The 15,046-nt window shown below is 36.0% G+C and overlaps 1 protein-coding gene across 1 annotated transcript in view; it reads right to left on the reverse strand.

Moving 5' to 3' along the window:
• Nucleotides 1–1,842: 1,842 nt before the first annotated feature.
• The window catches only part of MALRD1 (MAM and LDL receptor class A domain containing 1), a 240,390-nt gene continuing 227,186 nt past the window's right edge, over nucleotides 1,843–15,046 (reverse strand). Inside the window, exons 38-40 of the mRNA XM_033511660.1 lie at nucleotides 6,836–6,911; nucleotides 5,168–5,224; nucleotides 1,843–4,457 (exon numbers count right to left, since the gene is read on the reverse strand). Coding sequence (XP_033367551.1) covers nucleotides 4,359–4,457; nucleotides 5,168–5,224; nucleotides 6,836–6,911 — 232 coding nt within the window. The 3' untranslated portion in view covers nucleotides 1,843–4,358. The remainder of the gene's footprint in view (nucleotides 4,458–5,167; nucleotides 5,225–6,835; nucleotides 6,912–15,046) is intronic.

The raw sequence follows: 15,046 nt of genomic DNA on the forward strand, positions 1-15,046 counted from the left end.
GCTGCACTTTGTACTTCATCCTCACACAAGTGGAGAACAATTTCCTGTTCACAAGCCTTAGTAACTGACTGGTACCTTGGAGAATAAATTACTGTCTTTAAGTTCCCAGTAGAGGAGGAATACTGTTCCATGTCAGGTGCCAGAGTTCTCACATGCTGTAATCTACATGGAGCAATACAGCCCACAGTAGATTTTTCTGCTTAGGAACATCCATTTTTGTTCTCATATGAGTTCTTCCCACCCCTTCTCCCTTTTTTCCCCACACACAAACTGAAAATTAAAAACAGAAGATGTCAGTTTTTGACAGATGCGTTACTGCAAGTTATATGTATTTATTAAGCTCTTTCTGTCTAATTTATACAGAGAGGTCTGGAAAAGGATTGTGTGTTAGATAGGATTTCTGTGCACACTCATAAGGAATATTATCCAGTGAAAATCTTCCTATTACATACATACATGAATGAAATTTGGAGTTAATTAAAGCATGAATGCAATTATTAAATCTGGACATCTCCATTGCAGACATAATGCCTAAACTGTCTTTACAGGCAACAGAAAATTAGGAGCTGCTAGAATTCAATGTATTGCATTCTAGGGTAGACATATACCTGTGGACAAGACTAATTTAAGCCCTGCCAATTAAAGGCTAGAAAAAGTGGACATTTTTTGTAGTTTCAGTGTTTATGTATGGCAGCATGTCCGATTAAGGTGCAGCAGATCAGATCAAAGCTCTAAGTATTCCAAGAGCCTATCTCCAGCTGTGTGAGATGCAGAAACAGGTAATGAAAAAGTTGAAAGCTGTGCCTGGGGCCTCAACCACAGCTGAGCAAATAATGTAGGAACCGTAAGGGGGAGCTGAGGACACTTTGGCTTTGGAATGATCTCAGCAGACATGTGCATGGCACAAGCTGGAGATGGCTTAATGAGAGTCATGATGTCAAGGAGGAACTGCCAACAGTTCCTCCCAACGACAGCCTTGGAAACATTGTAATACTACAAGTACATTTAGGTTGAAAAGGACTTCTGGATGCCATCTAACCCATCCTCTAGATAAAAGCCATAATACCTTCAAAATTAGATCATGTGGTTGATCAGTTTTGTCATTGCATAGTCATCAGGCTGCTGCAGGTGAAACAGAGCAAGGAGGAGTAAAAGTCAGCAAACAACAATCAACAAACACCTGGACCACATCCACGGGCATATCCACTGTTATGACCAGCAGATGCAAGGAGAAAGGTACACAGCCACATGTTCTACTTCAGGTTTTACAAACAGGAGATAAGATCCTGCTCACCTTCAACAGCTCTTCCAAAACTGCAAATTAGCAGCCAGTGGCAGATGTCGAGGCAAGTATGGAAGGAGCTGCAAATACAGTGATCCTTTCTAAGATCTGGACATTTCATGTGTATGAAACATGATTGTTGATAGGTACCATAAATAAACCTTGGATTTAAATGAAGATTAGACAAATCCAAGAGACATGGATGCTTGTATTCTTTATGACTGCGAGACATCATAACCAAAACAATTCTGAGAAGACCACTAGACCACACTGAAAATGGTACTGGATTTTGTAAAAGTTTATTTCTTGTAGATTAGGTCTTGTAGCTTATTATATAAGCTACAAGACCTAATCTATATTATAAGTTTATAATATATCAGTGATCCAAGCCTTTACCTTGGATCACTGATATATTTAAATGTTTAAATTAGACTCAGTATAGTATTCACTGTCTGTATAGAGTATTCATCTCTTAATTTATTCCCAGAAAACAGGCCACTTGAAAACAAATAATTTTTATTACATAAAGTTTATGACAATAGCAGCATAAGCTTACAGAAGGTATTTAATCAAGGCATATTATAAATTGGAAGAAGAAACTTATGTAGCAAATTTTAAAAATATTTTTTCCTGTATATTTATAATCTGTATACTTACTTTGGATTTGTTCTCTGGATTTTGAAATTGAAACTGAATGACTGAGAATTTGAATTCTATGGATTTGGTTTTAAGTATTGAAAAATTTCAGAAAATTAAATAAAAAATAAAGTTTTTGTCTTAAGCATTTCAGTCTGGGGCTGCTAGTCAGCTGAAACAATAACCATATATTGAATATAATTAAATATGTTATTATTAATGAAATAAGAAGAAAAAAAAAATGAATTCCAGGAAGATTAAAAGACTGAGTTTCAGCACTTTTTTTGTAAACATTCTGTCAATTATAAAAATTGAAAATTATTTTGGTGAAAGGCTTAACTTATTTCAGAGATTATCCAGAATAGTCACAGTTTTCTCAGGAGATAATTACTGATGAGTAATATGATGTTCCCTGAGTTCTTTTACAATAATTCTTTATAATCATCTACTTTTATTTGGGACATTAAAATATAAATACCATAAATATTAAAATAAATATATTTTGTTTCATAAAGGAGAATGTGATAAAATTCTACCATTGTCTTTTCATTAATGTAATTTTTTACAGACACACAGAGCATGACACAATAAATGGAGATTTAAGAACTATAGCATAACCAGCACATTAATGAAATTCTGCAAGCAGTGCTAGTCTATTGCAGAATAAATGAGAATTTGAGTACACGGGCTTGACCATGTAGGGATGTTCAATGCCTGTTTATAATGCAGAGATCAATCATCTCACACAGATTTATCAGAGTTCAGGAGCTGGAGGCACTTGGCACTTTCCTGGATCAAATGTATTCTCAGTGTCTCGTCCTAACAGCTACAAGTATAATAAGAAAATTCTATGTTTTAGTAATACTAATCTTGTTTCAGAAAGAAAACAGCATGTATGATCATATTTCCTTATTTAAAACATTTGGTAACTTTCAACTAGATGGCAGCAAGGCAGGTGTGTGTATGAATGCAGCAGAAAGGCACTTATTAGCATATTGCTGGGAAAGTATGGGGAGAATGATGGACAAACATCACACCTTGTTATTCCTACTACTTCTGAAACAACATGACAATCAAACAAACAAACAAAAAAATCTTAGTCAAAGAATAGTTCTGTGGCCCCAGTAGAAAGATCCACAGACATATCGATATATATATAGAAAGATATAGGTTGTGGTTATTTTATGAAGAAAAAGTGAAAGGAAAAAAAGCCCCACCAAACCCAAACCAAGAAGCCCTGTGCATGATGGAATGAAGGCAGGCATCAATATGCTTTTCTGTCTGGAGTCTCAAAAGTCTAATAAATGTCAAGGAATAGAGCTTCCGCTGAATAAAGGTACTAGCAGAGATGCCATCTACAGTGAAGATGTCTGTTTTTATGCAATTTGTAGGAGTTTAGTAACTTTAAGACTTGCCAGTGGGTCTAAAATTAAACAGGCTGTAGAAATACAATAAGGGAGAAAACACAAGCACAGCAGGAACACTTAAACCTTCAAGCTAAAAATGACGATCATGTAATGCAATTGGGTATTATGGAAGATGACATTTTGTCAGGTTATTTAAAGTGTAAACAGTGTTAGAAGCTATGCCTGGTACCACAGAGGATGACAGTCAAAATCACAAGGCACTCCAAAATTTCTCCCTGATATCTTTGTCATGGAGGCATGGGCTGACATAAGTTTCATCTGTGTGGGAAGCCAACCTATTCAGCAGAAATATGGTTTCCTAAACATGCCAGTTTTCACCCTCTGCCAACCACTAAGCTAAATTTATCAGGAGCACTGTGGTCAGAACTACAGAACTGTAGAGCTGACCAGAGGAAAATTTGGTTAGATATAACTATCAAGGTTAATAATAATAAAATGTTTTCAAAATAGGTGTATACACTGGTGTGTCACATAGATGAATCACTTGCTGAGCCGATATTCAAATCTATGATTCATGACCATTCTTGATTTAGTTCAATACATTTCTAATTTTATACAGACTTCTCTTTTGCTCCTGCCTCTTGGAACACTAAAAGAGTCAGTTAAAATCTCTTTACAGTGCAAAATTACAGAAATATTTAAGTCATAATTTCTCAAATAATGGACATAAAAATTATGATTCCCAAACCTAAAGAATCTGGATTTGATTAAACATTTTATTAACATACTGGAATTTGAAATGTATAAATGTAAAATGAATTCATAGTTATAATTATCAATCTCTTTCTGCACCAACAGAAATTACAGAAGGCTATATATAATTATGGTTTACTTATATGGATTCCATTTTTAACATAAATTTACTTTCTGAATGTAATTGTTCTAATAAGAGGTATTCTGTGATGAGTTATTAATTGACATTGCAAATAATACACTATCATGACACACTTCCAGATTTTATAATAAATCTTTAGGCAAAGAGTTAGGCAATCACTGTTGATCCTACTTTGTGTTTATGTTTTCAAGGAGCTACATAATTTCTCCATGTCTTCTGCTGCTACCCCATAGAGAGGATTTGGAAAAGTAGCATTCACATCTTCATTAGATGGATACTAAAAGAAAAAAGAATGAAATTTAAAATCCAAGTGATTCAATTAATTTTTTAAAATGCACATACAAATGGCTGTAGATTCATTATAGACGTAACATATTAAAGAAAATTGTAAAATCTCTAAACATTTTTAGACTGGACTTTCAGCTGAACAAAACTAGCATAAGTCCACCAAAACAATTACCTACCACATGCACCTGATCAAGTAATTTAACCTACTTCTGCATGTTTCCACCTTTTTTCCTCTTGTCTCCAGAGCCCTTGCTCTAACATACATTTTGTATTATTTTAGACAATCTGTGTACAATAGTGTAATTGCAGTGGGTCACTAATTTTGGTGCATGACAATATAATTTCCTTCAAGAAAATGGTTATAATTTCCTTGAATGAAAAAAGTGTGAGTAAATAGGTAATATGAACCCTTCAGGTAAGGATTTCAGTAATTCTAAACATTTTCTTCAGCATCTGCCCATACTGAAAGTTAGTGAATTTGTGTACAGTGTAACAAGTAGCTGTAACAAGCAACACTACTAGAATAGTTTTTTATGAGGTCCTTGCCAACCAATTCAGCCCTGGTCATCTTTCTCAGATGTCCAGAGGTGCTAACAGTGTAAGTAGCAATACACCATTAAGTGACATTTTTCCCTTTCCTCTTCAAATGAATCTCCTTTACTAGCCCAACACATATCCTAGAAATGTATTATTACATACCTCATACCATGGAGAAACACTGATTTGAACAGCAGATGAGGTGACATACCCAGGAGACTATAAAAAGAAAAAAACTGCTTCAGAATATTTTTAGTGAGCTGAAAATAATATTTTCTGCCATGTGGCGCCTGGGTAACACACTCTATGGATCCAAAATTATGAGGCAGTATTATGAGCAAGAGTGTAGCTGTGCTAAGCCCACATGGATTTGGTGTTCAGAAAGGTTCAGGAGAACTGTTCTTTATGAAGCTCAGAGACTCCCACAAGGGCATAACTCGTGAGTATTCAGCTGGAGACAAGAGATTTTGCTCACATTTTGTCATCTCTTTTGATTGATGATGAACCATTCAGATTTAAGTCTCATCAGACTCAGAGAAAACTCATAATGCCTGTTTTCTTTTAGAAAGAAGAATTAGTGTAAACATGTATTTTCCCAGTCTTAGAGAAAACAGAGGAAATTCTGGTGCATGGCTGGACTTCAATCACAATGCCTGGGGCTGTCTTCCATGAAAATGTCTCTCCTGACTCTGGGCTTCTGTTTTTCAACTTACTATTTAATGAAGCCTGTCAGGAATCTATTTTAACTAAAATAAAAATGTCCTGATGAATTGGACATGATTGTGATGGGAATGTTTCCAACTTGGAGCTCTCACAAACTCCAACCTATAAGTGAATTCTTTGATCTAATGTCTCTAAAATCAGGTGTAAGGACCTTTTTACAGAAAGTAAATGGCATGTCATAGTTAATTCTATTCAAAGCTGCAGTGGAATCTTATATTATTGACTGTGCAAAGGACAAGTTTTATTTTCTATTTCAAACCAAGCCTAGCTCTTTCAATGCTAATAAGGGTAGAATCAAAATGAGGGCAGGAAGGATATTTAAAATATTTTTTTTTTGCTTTTTTTCTTTATACTCCAAGGTTCTTTGTATTACTTTTAATTATAAACAAAATATCAGAGATACCTTAAAATTAAGGTATTTATTTCTTGTTAAATGTAAGACATGAATTTTAGTTATCATTGTAATTTGATAATTAAGTCTTTCCTTTAATTAGTTTGCTGCAATATGTTCACTTATATATATCTATATTATTAAAAAAATTCTTTGTTACTTTATCAGCCTCTAATTGTGATCAGCAAATAGTACTAGGGAAACGTGTGGCTAATTTCTTGTGTAGTGTCAAGGTGAATTAAGGATTATAAACTGTTTCATTAAAGTTAAGTGAGTGTGCAAAAGCACCTTGGTTGCTGAATCATGCATTTTGTGTTTTTATTGCTATTGATGTGTTTCTGTTGTTGTGTGTTTGCTTTGTTGGATGTTTTCTTCTTGTTTTTTTGTTTGTTTGTTTATTTTCCAGATACAAAAGGAAACAAGTCCCAGCAAGCTTATTCTTATCTATGTGTGGGTAAATATTTGATACAAAACAGTTTCCTCCAAATTGTTAGCCCATAGTCATAATTATAAACACTGAGATGTTGTCAGAACTGAGCTAATGTCAAATATTAATATGTTTTGAAAATGCACTGGAACTGATCTGAGTACTGAGTCTATTTTTAATTCTCACTTCTTTTATTAAATAGCATTCATTGAGGAATTATATTCTTTTAATGGAAAACTATTTGAGGACTACAACATTACATTTTTCTGAACATATACAGGCAGCTTACCTTTACTTTCCCAGATGAACTGAGGTCTTTGTATAAAGGATTGGCAAATGAAGAAATAGCAGCTTCCTGCACTTTCCTTGAGAAGTCAAACAAACAAAAAAAAAAAAAAAAGAAAAAAAGCCATTCCATTATATCATAGAGGTCATCAAAGATCCAAACAGATTAAAGCTGAAAAGACTGGAGTCCAAAAGAAGAGATGGCTAAATATATTTACAACTATGCTCTACTGAAATAAATGAAATTAAAATAATATTCTGGATAAATAATGTCTAGGTTAAAAAAATATTTTTTCATCTGTTGCTTCTAAATACATATCTATGCTTCTGGATGTGCACAGAACTATTTAGTATTTATAAAATGCAGGTATAGTGCTATACATTAAATGAAACATGAGATTGCCTTAAAAGTTGCATTCCTATAATATGTTTGCATGGGATGAGATTATCACACTGTAATCACACTGACAATTCAGTGATTAACATGGTCTTAGGCTCCAAGTTCAAGAGCAGCTTAATTATTTAATTGTTATAAGTGCTCCACTTTTACAATTAATTGGGAAAGAACTTGCATTTTGGGTCAAAATCATTAGCATCAGTTTTAAAGCTATACAAGCTACCCATACCTTTTGCTACAAAGCCATGAATAAATAATCACTTGAGGTATTGAAATGCAAATTTTTCATTAATTAACACAATGCCTTAAACAATTTATAATAGATTAACAGGACAAATTTTGCTATTTATGGATCTCATGTCCATTACCTCATCTGGAGGTTTAAAGATATGCTTTCTTGATAGAGGTCTTCACATATCCCTTTTCTTTTTGGAAGCACCTATGACATGTGCAGTTAATCACATTTATTCTGCACAAGCAGAATGGGTGTGGAACTTGCTGCCTAGATATATTTTTTTTTCCTATATAGATGACTAGCTGTTAATATTCCACATTTCTTGGAATCATGGAATCATTTATGTTTGAAGAGAAGTCTAAGATCACTGAATCCAACGTTTGACTGATCACCGCCCTGTCAGCTGGACTAAGTTCCACGTCCAGACCTTGCACCTCCAGTTTTGGTGACTCCACCTCCACTGGCAGTCTGTTCCAATGCTTAACAAACCTTTCTGTGACAAATATCTTCCTGATGTCCAGCCTGAAGTCCCCTGGCACAGCTTGAGGCCATGTCCTCTCATCCTGTCACTTGTTGCTGGGAGAAGGGACTGACCCCCACCTTGCCACAACCTCCTACCTCAGTTAATTGTAGAGAGCAGTAAGATCCCCCCAACCCTCCTTTTCTCCAGGTGAAACACTTCCAGCTCCCTCAGCTGCTCCTCATAGGACTTAATCTCTAGACCCCTCACCAACTTTGTTGCTCTGGACTCTCTCCAGCACCTCAACATCTTTGTTGTATTGAGAGGCCCAGAATCATCAAAGCTCTTCCAAAACTATATAAAAAGCAACAGATGTTTTACTTAAAATTACTGAAGAATGAAGTAGAAGTTAATCTTTGCTTTGGAAGAGATGCATTTAGGTTTTTTGGGTTTTATCCACAGTTTTCATGAATAAAAGCATATGACTGGTATACACAGAAATCTGTATGTACAGCATTCCAAGACAAAAGCTTTCCCTAAAGCTTCCCATCAGTCTTGATGACGGAGAAATAAATTTTGCTTTGTTAAAAAGTGTTTCTGTTGCAAAGCTGAAAGGTGGCTGAAGCTGTGTGTCCCTAGAATGTGATAGGCTCTGTGTTACTGTGGTAGGCAGGACTGAGGGGATGGGAGCAGTCACAGGAGCTCAGCCCGCAGACACGCTGGGAGGGGAATCTGTTCCTCACTGGGAACCACAGAGGAGACACACTGAATGAGTTCTGCAGATAGCTAAAACCAGAATGGCTGTTTGGGAGGAAGACACAAGTAAAGCACAGAAATATTCTACCTTATGAATTAAATCAGTGCAAGAAACTTGCTTTGGGTTTTGGACTAAACCAGACATGTCTCCCTAAAGTTTTTCACAACAAGACTGTCAGAAAGTAATTGCTTCTAATGCCAGTCTCATAATTTATTTTGATTACCTGACACAACAATGGGGTGAGCTGAATATTTGAACCTGTTAATTTTTTCATTTGATCTAATCTTAACTGTAATAAATCATGATATTCTGATTCATTTAGTTTGCTTAGTGAAGCAATGACAGATTATTTATATGCCTACTAAGTGCATATTTTCATCCCAGTCCTCCTGAATAAAGACCAGAAAATGTGTACAAAATTTATTTTTTACTCTAAAATGAAAGGATGGCTCACAAAATCCGAGGCCAGAAGCAAACTCAGATGAGAAGCTTTTAAAGTGTTTGGTTCTGCTTCTAAACTAGTTCCCAAAGGGCCAGACTTGCATGCCTTAATTTTGGTGCTTCATTTCAACATCACAAACCAACTGTATGGCCTAAAAGCATGATATGGAATCAAGCAAATCAGTTCTGCTTAGAGTCAGTCAAGACACTTCCAAAGGGCAGCACAAGCCACACAATTCTCAGTGTGTGCCACCCTTACTGTGCCAACAGCAAATGGTAAAGATAGGGATAGGTGTGAGTCTCTTTCTTCGCTCCATTAAACTTGAGTAGTTTGTGCAGGACATATACACAGTTTATTTGGGCAGGAATACTTGCTGGGTACTTAGGTCTGTCCTGAGGGCAGGTGAGTGCTGAACACAGATCTCCAGCTTCCTCTGCAATGAGGAGAACTAACCAGAAGGATATATGCCAAATTGTGGGCACCAAAGAGAGTGCTGGGCAAGTTCTTCAACATGTGTGTGGTTCCTGTGCCTAGTGCTGAAATCAGTCCTGTCTGTGTCTCAAGCAATAAAATTGAGCCCAGCAGATTTCAGGTGTCCTCCCACTCTAGATCTGAATCATGAAAAGCATATGTATTGGTCCCTGAATCTTAGGGATAATGGGAATTTTATGGCCCAAAATATGGGCACTGCTTGAATTTATGTACCACAAACTTAGGTGGAAAATGAACTTTCTTAAGTTTTTTCCTGTTCTTAGGAACATTTCTGCCAAAGCAGGGTTTTATAAGGCATCTTGAATATGCTAACTTATGTAATTTATGTTACATACACAAACAACATTTATAAACACATAGATGCATACGTATGATTTTTTTTATACAAACATATATATATGATTATCCCCTGTTTGTGAATGCAGCAAGCAATTCTTTATAAGGGACACCAATGGAGAGCATTAAAATTTCTGAAATATTTTCAAAACACTTAGAAGTTGTTAAAGAAAATGCAAGTGAAAATTTAATCACATGTTTACACAAGTGCCATAATCTATCAATTGGATGAGGTAGAAACTGCTGTGAAAAAAGTAAAAAAAAAAAAAAAAAAAAAAAAAAAAAAAAAAAAAAAAAAAAAGTAAAAAATACTTAAATATGTGTATAAGGTGGTTTATAGAGAACTGGGTTTTCTAACATAAACAGAAATACCACATTAAGAAAGGAGAGAATTAATCATCTTAGGTTGAGGTAACATTGGGCTAAGCTCATGTGCATTCTTTGGTAGCAGAACCTACTGCCTTGTCAGAGGTTTCTCCACTACAGTTTCACAAAGACAGGAAGAAGTTGCATGCTCCACAAAATACCCACCAGTGTATAAACAGACTGCTGAGTAACAGCATTCTTTTTAATGGAAAAATAAATTATCCAGATTTGATATTTTTTGGATGCTAGAGCTCATAATTTTGTACTTTTCAATATACCTTTTGAAGAAAAAACAATTTTTTCATGCAGAACACAGATTTTTAGGAAATACAGTACTGGAGGAATGCTTAACATCTGATCCATAAAAAAAATGACAAAATTCCAGTGGACCAAAGATTTAATTACAATTAAGGTACTAATTAAAATAATCCCTTAAAATAATTTTTATAGGTGTGCTAAAGCTTCAGTTCTTAACAGAAACTAAAATTCAAGATCTTAATTTCCAAAGCATATTTAATATATTTTCAACTAAATTTAGGTTTGCTGAAGTAGGCTGTGTTTTGTACATCCCATGAAAGAAATAGGAGGCATGATGCAAGGAGAGAAGACTTTCCAAAGGCTGCATTTAAAATGATGTACAAGTCACTTGGATGTTTGATTTGACTGTTAATATGCTGTATGGGTTTCCCAAGTCTGTACTTTGTACCTTTGGAGTCACTTCAGGGAATTTAAATTATTTTTTTTTAGTCACTCCTTTGCAACTTTCATCTTGGTGATCTTGAAGGCTACAGACCACCGGGATTGGCTGTTTCAGCGTGTTTCCTCTTGTTTCTATGCAATCGTTCCTTTGTGTGGTGATCATCAGATGTACATTTCAGAAAAACTGAAAACTTACGACTGTAGCACTCATCCTTCAGAACAAAAATACTCTACAGAAGAATGAATGGATTTGGATAGCAGCATTAGACTGGTACAATTCCCAAACAAGAGTTATGGCTGATGCTTCCAAATTTTGGTTTACTTTTTTCCATAAAACTGCACATTTTTCTCCCATTATACACGAATTGTATCTGTCTCTGTTCCAGTTCACAAGCTGAAAACGATTCAATAAATGTCATTTTACTGTCATTCTGGTTATCTCTTTGGGATATAGGAACAGAGGCACAGCTAGCAATGACCTCTGGCAGCCCTTCAGATCCGTTTGGAGAGCTTCCCTTGGAATACACCACCCGCGTCCCTCCACACCAGATCTCCAGAAGGGTATGGTCTAATTGCAGAAAGTCTGGCAACAGAAACTGGGAATCATCATAATTATAAGTAAACTTTAACTATAGAGAAAGACAAAAGTACTGAGCTTGTTTAGGCTGAAGAAAGCAGCTTGTAAGGAGACATGACAACTGCCTTCAAGAACAGAAAAAGCTTTCTGTAAGGAGGAAGGGAATGATCTGTTGTTGTCCATGGTGAATAGGAATGAACTTAAATGATAAACAGACATATCAGCAGTTGGAAAATAACTTTCTAACAGCAAACTTCTTTCTATCCAAGGTACCAACATAGCCTGAGGAGGCCATCAAATTCAAGTTGCTAGAGGTTTTTAAATGTGAACTCAGGAGTGATACAATTGAATCTGTGATGTGACAGGATGAAAAATGGCCTCTGTGGGCCCTTTCTTCCCATGATTTTCTATCATTTTAAAATGCTTTCTGAGAAAACCTCAGTTTTTCACTCTTTTGCTTGTGTGGCAAGATACATTGTTATATGCTTTGGAAAATTTAATGTTCTGTGTTCATTGAGATTGACAGGACTGATAACAGCTGTGGCACATTGGCCTTGCAGCGGATGGCGCAGTTCAAGAACAGGAAACAAAAATGATCCAGGGACATTGACTGCTTTGGAGGTAATAGCAAAACGACACTGCTTGGCTGGACAGAAAGTCACTTACTTTTCGTACTCTCACATTTCAAGTTACAATGAAGCATTAGAAGGCAACTGCAACAAAATGGAAGCTAAAATGAAGCTTTGCTTCTTTTTGGTCAACAAGGCCAGACGTCACTGATGGAGTGGAACAACTGGCAGCCTTCCCTTCTGGATCAGGGAACATCATCTCTGCAGTGCAAACAGGAATGAGAGAAACTCACAAACTTCCCTGATTTGGGGTTTCTATACAAGAGTTTCACATATCCCCAGCTGGGGACTGGGAAGTGTGTGGCATGTCTGAATGCTGTCATGGTAATGAAGCATGTTGCTGCCAAGCCATGTAAGGCTGCTTTTGTCCATGAGGAAGTAAACTTACACGATGACTTCCAGTAACTCCCTCTCAGTAACAGGAGCGTTTAAAGCCTGCAGATCAGAACTTTAATCCTGCAAAGGAGAAAGAGATAGCAAAGGGGAACTGGGGCATGCATTCTGGGCTGAAAGGAAGGGTTAAGGCACAATTAATGTTTCCAGAGAAGAAGAGGGACAAATATGACTTAGGTTCTCACTGCTAGTGACAAATTTCTAGCTGGCAATCACCTGAGGAGTTCCCAGCCCACCCCTATTGCTCCTACCTGTTTTTCTGATGAAAAAAATAGAGTTCTACTGGACTCCTATGCTACTCCAGCTCTTGTGCACATTCTTGTACTATTTCCACTGCGACTTAGATGGACCTGCACACCATTTTAAGATATCATGGGAACTAAAACCTACAGCTCCTAATGTGCCTCTGGAGAACGGTCTGCCAGTACCTGCATGGGTGGGTTTATACAGAAAAGCAAAGGGACACTAACAGAAATTACATAAAAATAGCTAGCAAAAGAATTTATCAAAAGGTAGTAAATAGGGCCTCAAGCATGTGAAAGCTTCTCTAGAGCGACTCTAGTGCCTAATGACTTTAAGAAAATAGCATGGCTCAGGAGGGCTTAAAGCAGACACAAGTGAAAATTAACTGTAGGAAAGTATCATTTATGTGCCAGTAAATGATACTTTCATTCATCAAATCCCTTAAAAAAAAATCAGGATTAAAATCTCATGCCTCTGTGTGGTGCTGTCACATTGTACATTTTACAGACTTATGCAAATGCAAGCCACTTCTTATTATAAAGCCTTATCCTAAAGATCCAAACATCAGTGCACTAACATTGGCTGCATTTTGACTAGTCACTTCTGATTACTAATTAAGCACTTCAGGAATAACTTGCCTTAATTTACTACAATGTTTCCAGCTGTGAATTTTGTATATGAAATCACGGTAAGCACTAGGTAGTTGAAGAGGAAGAGCCTTGATGAACTTATCTTCTCAAATTCAAAATTTCAGATTTCATTGTTTTCACAATTTCAAACAAATTGCCATATATTAGCTACAACATTTCTTAGCAAGATGCCTATAAAAAGCATTTTAACTTATATGTTAAGTTGACAGTGATTAAAAACAAGGAAAATAAAATTTTTTATTTGTAGTGTGGGAAAAATGATTTGACAACCTCCGTTTCTAATAGACAAAATATATAGTCACAAAAATTTCCATCATCATAACTTACCTTTCTGGAAGCTTTAATGAAAACAATCAAGACCAGAATAAGCTTTTTTTCATAAGCTTGTCTAATCCTCTCTTTCACAGCTCTGATTCTCTGCATATCAGGGCTGTGGTATATTCTTAGAGCCATACTAAGAAGATCCTCATTCATCCCTGTTTTATACCTAATAGGACCATATTGCTTAACATCATATTGCAACAGGGTACAAAAAAGACTGCTTTTTTTCTTTTTCCTAGCATATGTTATTAGAACAAAAGAAAAAATATTCCTTAAATACAGATATGTGGGTAAAAGAGATGTGAATGGCAGTGCAATAACATTTAATTAGACATATATGAAAGAAAAAGGTAGGAGGGAGTGTTGAGTGAGAAGAAGCATAGAAGAAGTGTAAGAAACAACAATATTTTGTAAATTAAAACACTATCAAACATGTTTTGAGCAATTAAACTCTTTTTTTAAAAAAAGATAACTATTGAAATCACAAAAAGAAAAATCCAGCAGCTCTTACAATACAAGTAATCTTGCACTTCTGAAATGCTTTTCCATATGTGTGCCTTAGCAGGTTGTATTTATGTGAATGAATTAAATCTTAGAGCCCCATGAAATCAGATAAGGAAATGTTATTCCTGCTTTAAAGAAGAGGAAGGAGATGTAAGGAAAGCAGGTGAAGCTATGCACTCAATTAACAGAAGCACAACCAATACAGGTCTCTGCTTCAACATTTTGCTCCTGTGTCCATAGAGCGCTGTACCTGTCAGGGGAGCGTGCAGAGATAGGAGATGTGTCAGCAGCAATAATGTCAGGACAGGAGCCTGCACAGTTTAGTAGATAGTTTGGGAGATAACAACATCCCCAAAGAGAGAAAAGTCTATAGCAGAGAACAAGTTAAAGGAAAAGAGACAGCTTTGAAGATTAATTCTGGAGGAGAAAATGAAGGGTAAGGAAAATCTAACAACACAAAAATGGACAAGGAAATGTGCAACAGGAATTGCTGAAAGGGAGGAAGGGACAGTGCTAGGTACTTGCTGAGAGAGAAGGATCTAGAAGAATAAGTTGAGAGACAGGCAGAGGAGAAATACAGGAGTTAGAGTTAAATAAACAGAAAAAAAATCTTGAATTAGGGAGGAGAGAAAAAGCAGAGATTATCAGAGAGGAAGGGCTTGTAAATATATCTGTGAAACAGTGAGTTGTCAGTTGAAGGCATATCCTAAAAAA

This window comes from Parus major, chromosome 2 (assembly GCF_001522545.3).
Source record: "Parus major isolate Abel chromosome 2, Parus_major1.1, whole genome shotgun sequence".
NCBI lineage: Eukaryota > Metazoa > Chordata > Aves > Passeriformes > Paridae > Parus > Parus major.